The 9,210-nt window shown below is 40.1% G+C and overlaps 1 protein-coding gene across 1 annotated transcript; it reads right to left on the reverse strand.

Moving 5' to 3' along the window:
- Positions 1 to 5,115: 5,115 nt before the first annotated feature.
- LOC119723542 lies at positions 5,116 to 7,424 on the reverse strand. The gene is made up of 3 exons (XM_038194250.1): positions 6,882 to 7,424; positions 6,061 to 6,248; positions 5,116 to 5,902 (listed from the first exon to the last, which is right to left on the reverse strand). The coding sequence occupies exons 1-3, from the start codon at positions 7,114 to 7,116 to the stop codon at positions 5,795 to 5,797; spliced, it is 531 nt and encodes a 176-aa protein (XP_038050178.1). The 5' UTR covers positions 7,117 to 7,424; the 3' UTR covers positions 5,116 to 5,794.
- Between the last annotated feature and the right edge of the window lie 1,786 nt (positions 7,425 to 9,210).

A 9,210-nucleotide genomic window follows, 5' to 3' on the forward strand; every position in this document is an offset into this window, starting at 1 on the left:
TTGTCCTGTTGAACTTCGAGACCGACACGTTCTCTTACTCTCGCCGCTATGCGTAACTGCACACAGACCAAAATGTACAAGAGGTGCATTTGCCATTGAAAATATATTTTCGTCTGGTCCTCAGACAAGTGAACTATGTACACCATTGTTATACATTTGTAGGAACTAGACTGCATGAAGCCTGGCGCTCGTATCGGGCCCAGCATACAACGTACGTACGCACACCACAATGTAAACCGTATGCACCCAAAAACCAACACAGCCACATACACGAGAACGACCGCAACACGCGCATGCTCTGTTAGTCTCAACGTGAATTGATACCAGTGATTGATACTTGCACGGCTTTCATTGATCTACATGACGCCATGGGCGTCAATCCTGGGGGACAGCGGGACTGGTCCCCCCTCACTTTTTGAAGGGTGGGGGATACAATATCAAATGTCCCCCCCCCCCCCAGATTTTTGAACTCGGGTCTCATTTACAGGGCCCTATTACGTACTACAATGTATCTTGGTAAATATTGGTTAAAGTGGTCAGAAATTGCCTCAGATAGCACCACAGAATATTTAGAATCCAAAATTTTTCGGGGCCCTTAGCGGGCCCCGAACCCCACGCCTATAGCTTAGAATTCTGGTAGCTGATTCAATGACTCCAACCTCGACGACAATGTTCAACAAATTTTCTTATGCCTTTAGCTGAGAAAACCTCGAAAATTATGTTTTAAATTATTATCTTTTGTGCTAAGATAATTATTAATTAAAGTGGTAAGAAATTGCCTCAGATCACACCACAGAGCATCGAGAATCCAATTTTTTTCGGGGCCCTTAAGCGGGCCTCGAACCCCACGCCTATAGCTCAGAATACCGGTAGCTGATTCAATGACTCCAACCTCGAAAACGATGTTCAAATAATTATCTTTTGCTAAAAAAATATTAGTTGCAGCATGGAGAAAAGTAGTAAGAAATTGCTTCAGACCACACCACAGAACCTCTAGAATCCAATTTGTTTGGAGCCCTTAAGCGGGCCCCGAACCCCCAAGCCGTAAGGGCTTCGCGCTCGCATCAGTTCTGATCAAGGTATGTCCCCCCCCCCACTTTTGAGAAACGATTGACGCCCCTACATGACGCCCCCCCCCCATGAAATGTTCCAGCCCCCCCCCCCACCCCCCCCCCCCCCCCCCACTGAAAAAAATTCCTGGCTACGCCACTGAGTCCGCTTAGACCACATTTTCAAGCAAGGACATTTGCATGCGACGGAATACGAACCTGATCATAGATATATACTTGGAAGATTCTGGAATCGCTAAATAGGTCGTACAATAAGTTGTAGTGGTAACATATCGGAAATATTCATTAAAAAATACACTTTCGGCATTGGTGTTGTGAATTGACTGATTGTCGACCCATGTATGGAACAATGGTACATGGAACAAGCAGTGCCAGACTAAAGCGCGGTGTACGTTTTACATAATACAAAACAATTCAAATGTTTTATTGATAATTAGGCAGTCAGCCACTCAGTCAGTCAGTCAGGGTCGCAGGCAGTCAGGCTGTCCTCCTCTAATAGGGCACACTGTAATTTATGTTAAAAACGTAAACACACCAAAACATTGTTTACACCATTTCTCTAGGTTCCTACAAGAAAAACCTAATACCTGTCGGGGTATTTAAGATCACTTATTAATAATATACTGTCATGTTAAAAATATCAATTTTGCCGTTTTCTTTTGAAATCAAATAAAGGTCCGTTGGTTTACAATGAAAACTTGACTGGCCTGTCAAAAACAAAGTTATGTATGAGTTGCAATTATAATTGTGACTCAAGTAAATTGAAAATCTACTTTGCATCACACACACTCGGTTTAAAAACATACACAAGTTTTTTTTTTCGTAGCAGTTTGAAGGTTTAATGTATGTCAATGAACATTTGCAAACACGTCTGAAGGACGATTGGAGGACAATTTTTGATATTTTAATGTTCAATCCAGGTCGATGACAGAAACATATCTAAAGAAACTTGAGAAATAGGCGGATTATTATTACAATAGTTATGCGAATGGTTTTTACTGTTTTACAGTTTTTATTTGACTGATTTCACTGAGTTTTATATTCCATGACTAACCGTTTGTACAAGTAAATACAGAACGCTGGCATCCTAAACAACGCCAGTGCTTTTATCTTTCAATTTCCATCCGACGATGCATTTTGAACCCAGTGCGATGCAAACAATAATGAGTGGTCTATTTGAACAGCGAAATGGCGATAATGTTGCTTGGAAACCTATGTTTACATTAGCCAAAGTTCAACTTCAACAGTTTGTAAACACGTAAGGTATTCTGGATTACACATACTGTCTTGTAATTGATGTGCAAATAAGAACAATAAAACCTAGAGTAATTGAACACAACGCATTTGGCATTCACAGAAATTCTTAATTCTCTGCCTTTGCGACGCTTACGGGTCGCTTGTGCGTGACCTGTGAAGTTTTGTAGTTTTGGTACCGTGACCAATAAAACACAGTGACGTCATTAAATTGGGCCACGAGGAAGGGCGCCCCTACCGTTGGGTAGGTAAACGCGCTTGAGGCTACACCCAATCTAAACGTAGATTACACAACATCGGGCGAAAAATGCGAGCCGGATTTTCATTGATGAAGGAGAAAAATAACTAAAGAAATGAACGAAATAAAGAAATGAAGAAACGAATAATGGAATTAATGAATGAATGAATAAACGAATAAAAGGTGGATAAACACCTGTCAGCCAAAATATTAACAATATGTGATTTAGCAATGCTTAGTAGAGAATACAATTACAAGTAGTTATGGGGGGATTAGTTGGGGATAATGACCGGAAAATGCAACCGAAAAGAACTCAAGTGGCGACTGTTTCGAAGGTTTACAACTTTTTTGAAGTTGTTTAAAAGTGGAACCAAATTCAAGTTGCTTGAATTTTATTTTTATCATTCTTTATGAATATAATCTGTTTCCAATAAAACCCATTGCTTATAACATGGATAGAATGCTTGTGTAACCCCTTTCAACTGTTGTGAGCGTAAATATAATAATAATTATTATAAAACCAGTTCTGAGACGATTGCGTTGGACCAAGGCCTCACGAGAAAGATCCCAGACTGAAAGTCTGAAGGATGGAGTTTGGACGAAGTCACAGAGTCTTGTTGAGGATGTTGACCAGGCTTCCCTTTACCAGTCCATGATGATGGGGAAAGAGGATGAGTGGTGATGATGCGGAGTGCTTCTGAGGCAAAGTGATTGCGGTTCAGTCTGCTGCTAATTTGCAGATCAGGGATCTAGGACACTAGGCTGTCTGGATTAAGACCTCCCATATTCCTCCCATTTCACAATTTAAAGCCACTCAATATTTGTTTTACATAACTAACACACAGATAACACACAGATGAGGAATAAATTCAAATCACACACAAATAAAGGTTCGGAACAAATTGTATCTTTGAACAAATTTAATGTTTTCAATATTCCACAAATTAGGCCTACAACATATGAAATCAATAATGCTTTTTGAAAATCAACAGTTACAGTCTGGATAGGTTTTAAGAGTGTGTCCACGAGAGGACCATGCAGACCGTGACAAGGTGGGGGTCGGCGGATTTGGTTAAAATTTGGGGGGTAGGTGGGTCATAGGTAGCCTTGAGGTTGTTCAAAATATTTGGCCAATCTGACCTTCGTAGCAAAAAAAAAGAGCCAAAAATGTGTTTTTATTAGTGAAAAATGGTGATTTTTATGATTTTGGGGTACAAAAGTTTAAACGCTTGCTGCTCAACAGGGGAAAGCAGCAGAGAAATGAAATTTGCATGGTCTTGAGGTTGTATCCTGACCTAAACCAGGAACTCAAAATTTAGGAAAAAAATTGCTCTTAGGAGGCAACGGCACTAAGGGTACCCCCAAAGTTGAGTCATAGAAATAGCGATCTTTAAGTCGCCGTAGCGTCATTAGTGCAGGTCTTTGAACAATGACACTCAGGTGAAAGAGAGTTCTTATCATGGTCTTTAAGTATCAAGAATAAAAAAATTGTCAGCAGTTTTTAGTATGAAATGGCAGGAGCCTGTATTACCCCAATTTTCGGTAGTAAAGGGACGGGGGAGGGGCATACAGTGCCCCCTCCCTTTTCTGTATTTTCAAAAGTCGACAACCAATTTTCATGAAATTTGCCACCAAGTATTATTTTTCCAATTTGTAAATAATGACGTCAAAAATGTTTTTAAAAATCTTTCATAGAGGGCGTTTTTTTGGGCACCTTTTTGGTCAAAAAAATGTATTTTTCACATAATTTTTGACTTTTTTGCTTGAATGTTATGAAAATTGGCAAACGTGTATATTTTTTCATGATCAATAAAATTAAAACCTATTTTAATACTGGAGACGCCATTGGGGGCGCTATAATCCCTTAATTAATCCCATTTTTAGGGGGAGGGGTCATCTTAAATCAATATGGCCGCCACCTTTCAGAGTCCAGGATGGAATGTATACCCTGCCCGATTTGTGGCAGAGGGAGTCCCCACATATGTTCCTATACTCGACACACACTTGTCTTTTTGTTAACAGAAGTATTCCCCAATAATCATCTAAAAAAATCCTGAGATTACCAGAACACAATGAAGACACAATGGGGGTGGGGTGGGGGGGGGTACACCCTGCCACATATCGTGCACCAAATGTGGGAATGATGGGGCTTGGATGACAATTCTGTTATTTTTTGGCTTGTTAATGTAACCCGGAAAATTAATAAACTTGGAAAATAATAAATTGAATGAGAACAACGCTAAATGTTGGGGTACTCGCGGTCAAAAATGAGATAGACCTAGATGGGGTAGGAACAAATAGAGAGGAATTTGAATAAATAGAAACAATGACAAACACATTTTTAGAATGACAACAAAAAAAGGATGATTTATTTTACCAACCAAAATTTGAAGAAAACCATTCAAAAAAAACCAATAATCAAAAAGGATCCAAATTAACTTTTTCCCAAACCTTAAACCTGTTATCCACACAACCAAATAAGTAAAATGGTAGTACTACAGTCGACTTTTGTTATAAAGAGCACTTTTATAAAGACGTCCTACTTCTGCTTATAAAGAGCAAATTCTGAGGTCTCAAATCTCTAGTTCTCTTTGTGTTTCTTTGTTTCGCTGTCCTTTTAAAGCAACATTTCTGTTTAAAGAGGTAGTTTGGGCGGTCTCACCGACCTTGCTGTAACGAGAGTCAACTGTACAAAACTAAATTGAACTTTAAACTTAAATGGAAGTTGAAAGAAGAAAACTGAACTAACACAGTATCAAAATAGAATGACACATGGAACAACCTAACGATCAAACTCGAAAAAACAATTGAATATAAATCAAGAAAATCGTTTTCCTTCTTAAATTAACATTAAAAAACAAGAACAGTCACTGTCTTCCAATAACAAGCCATGATAACCCTTTGTTTAAACACAAAATACGTAAAGGCAGAGAACATGGAACCACTAATGCAAAAATGTTGGTAAAAAAGGATGCAATAAAAAAAATGAAAACGGGTACTACTATCAAAATCTTGACTACTTCGTGATGATTCAGCAGTTGTTTCACCGATGGTAATCTTCAATTCTTCATGAGCCCATCTTCTTGACCTGGTGCTAAACAATGAAGAACTAAACCAAAGGCTTCCTTTGCCTTCCTTCTATAATAACGGATGGTGCTATCAGATGCTTCTTCTAATGACAGACGAAGCTGCCCATCAACAGCAGACATTCCACCCTGAGTAAGGAAAGTGTTCAGGGATTGCAGCTCCACATTCTTTGGTCGGGGGGTTGGAGCCCAAGAAGAGTCAAGTGCACATCCTTTGTAATATCTCCATCAGTTGATGATGACTCAGATGTATGCTAGAAATAATCATGAGGAAAATAAAAACAGTGAGATGCGTGCTACATATAGCAGGGTTGAAATACAAATGTATGTACTCAAAGAAGAGTACTTACAATTCATCTGTGATAAATGAGATGCAATATGTCAAGGTCCATTCTTAGTTCACTCCCATTACCTCATGAACTGAAGTGCATTCTGTGTCGGTGGGTTGGAGAGATGGTACACCAGCCGGCGATGTGAAATCACTAATTGTACACTGCTGCTCTTCTTGTTCCTTAGAGAGCACATCGCTAGGTGGTAATTGTTCCGCTGTCTGGTGCGTAACTGCTTGTTTGTGCTTAGATATACAACCTCTACAGATACCTGAAAGTCATATGAACAGTGAGAATTACCAAGTGTAAAGGCCGCAGCAGGCTTAATATTTTTAAACTTAAAAGATATAAAGCGGGGCGTATGTAGCCAACAATATTGAGCAATAGATCCCTTGAACAAAACCAATGTCATAAATTCCCCCCCCCCCCCAAAAAAAAAAAAAAAAATCTTCTTTTATTATTTTAGATTGACTGTATTTATTTACAATTATTACTTTTTCATTTTCTGATGTGGCTGGCGCTGGAGGATTTGTATAAAAGGGAAAACAAATCTGAAATTGTTCTTGTAAATGGTCAAAACAAGAATGTAAGTGCAAAATAAATATTTGTTTTATTCCCCAAACTGCGCATGTTCAGTGCAGCTCAAACTTTCTTTATATAAAAAAAAATCAAAATATCCACCATGTGTGTCCACTGCCGAAAACCATGTGTGTGGTCCAGAGCTGTGACAACCAGTATTAATTTTTCACACAATAATACATGTCACTGGTCCCAAGTCAACTGCATGATAAGGGATTTAATTGATATAACCTTCCCAGAAACAAAATCAGTTGATCAGAAATGGACCATGACCATGATTGATTCATTTCAGAAATGTGTGTTTGTTTTATTTCTGTCTTCTTACCTGTTCCAACTGTGATCAGGATACCCCATCGATCAAACATCTCACGGCTAGTTGCTTTATTCCCAACACGGAATGGTTTGCCTTTCACTTTATGGAGTAGATGACAACATTTCCTTGATGATGTCCAACTCAACCCTAACTTGTATCTATGCGCTGGACATATTGTCTTATCAGTGTATGCATCGACGTCGAACAAACCACATCGCAGGAGGATCAGTTTCCATGCACTCGACATTCACATCATATGCAGCGACTTTCCACTTCTGCAAATGGCTCCGTATGTTTTTTTGTGCATCGATTAAGTTGCACTGTATTTAGTTCGCGCGGATAAGACGGATTTACACCACATTTGATGGCTTTGCAATACTCAAAATTACTAAAATCACATTGCTGCCGCACAGACAGCATGTCCATGACAGCCATTTTGACGGTGATGTTATGCGAGGGCGCCCTCTTTCGATACCGTGCGCTAACTGGGTGGGCGGCAACAGGACGTTCCCCTCCTACCGGATCAGTGCGCACCACCAAAGGTAGCCCACTCACCCACCCAACCAATAGGTGAAGTCTGCAAAATGTAGATTTTGTTACGCTCTTACAACAATTCCAGCAAAATGTCAATTCAGGGGAACCAAATGCACTCGGAACTGTCTAGGGGGCTATGTAGGTTTGGTCTTGAAAAATAGGAATTTTTCAACTTTGTTGACCGTGAGCAAACAAAAACCGGAAGAGCTGACAGTTTTTTTTATTTTTTATTATTGTAGTCGGATATCTGAACTATATTTCCTCCAAGTTTGTTGACTCTCAGCCCTGCATTAATTAAGTTATGGTTTACCACGTAAATGACTTCATTTCGTAATAGAGCTGATACGTGTTTTTCTTACGCCTATATCTCCGCAGTGAATGATTGCATATCAAAGATTTATATTTCATCGTTTAGAGGAGATTAAATCCTTTCTTTTGATATGTAGGTCGACAGTAAACGATTTAGTTTAAGGGAATACACGAGGCTATAACTTTATACCAGAAACAACACAAATTTACTCCCCGGAAGTCACCTTTTTTTGCTCAAAATTGTCGGTGCCCCGTACTCGGCCACCGTGTGATTATTTATCGAGCTACTCCACCGAGTGGTATCGTCTCAGGTGGGGATCAAATGGCCAAGATTTGAACTTAATTCGCCGACCCCCCACCTTGTCGATTTTTCAAGATTTTGCATGGTCTTCTCATAAACGCACACTTAATTGTACTAAACGCGTAGTGTCATTATTAAAGTAATCTCTCCTTCAACATAATGTCATTTGTGAAAGTCAATGTCCCCTTTGTGTTTGGCATTGTAGAAGTTAGCAACACAACCATGAAAATTAAAGTTTTGGCTTGTAGTGGTTTTCACATCATTGGTGATGTTAAGAGAATTAGCTGAACCGGTAGCTGAAAGTTCCTGAAGAATTTCTTCCCCTTGTTATAAAGTCAAAAGTAGGTTAATGTTCTCCAGTGTTGTGGATCTGTTTTGTTGCTGATGGGTGGATTGATAGTAGTTATCATCCAGTTCTGAATAGAGCTGGTCCTGCTGGTTCAAAGTCAATTGGGATGCCAATGCTGCACTCAACTGCTTCTTTTTGTTGTCGCTTGTGTTACTGTAGTGTTTGATTGACTGTTCGCTGTGATGTCCGGTGACAGACATGATATCACGACTAGCAAAGCCTGCACTGTCTAAAACAGTTACGCAAGTTGCTCTCAGGCAGTGATTGGTGTAAACGTTACTACATCCATTGCGCTCATGTCCTTGGATGCCACATTGGAAGCAGATACGGTTGTCGTGATAGGCTCCCTGGTAGGGACGAAAGTACTGCTGACGAAAAGGAGTAGCAGTACGCATATTGGCCGCCATCGTCTTGGTTTGGTATTGTCTGCTGCTACTGCTGGCTCGCTTCTTGGGGGCCGGTTTCTTAGCAGCGGCTGCCTTCTCGGCTTTTTTGATTCTCTTTTCATCGCTGGAGTCCTCAGCGATGGTATCCGCCACGTACTCCTTGACAACGCCCCAGCCGAGCTCCGATCTGTCGGCGAGTCGAATTAGTTTCTGACGCTCTTTGGTGGCTTTGATTGCTTCTTTCAGATTGCTTTTTGCTTCGTCTAGGTCAAGCGTTTCGATGTTCTGTAGAGAGGTTTCGATTAAGGTCAGCACTTTCTCGCAATGGGAAAATTGCTGCTGATTACCATCCCTCTTGAAGGTAGGTGTGTCGGTGAGTTTCTGCTTCTTGCAAGCAGATTGGACTTTTGAGTCTATAGAGTTTGTCAGAGCCTGGATGGCTTGCAAGATTTCTTGATTGCC

The sequence above is a fragment of the Patiria miniata genome, unplaced genomic scaffold (genome assembly GCF_015706575.1).
Source record: "Patiria miniata isolate m_02_andy unplaced genomic scaffold, ASM1570657v1 HiC_scaffold_1, whole genome shotgun sequence".
NCBI classification, from domain to species: Eukaryota; Metazoa; Echinodermata; class Asteroidea; order Valvatida; family Asterinidae; genus Patiria; species Patiria miniata.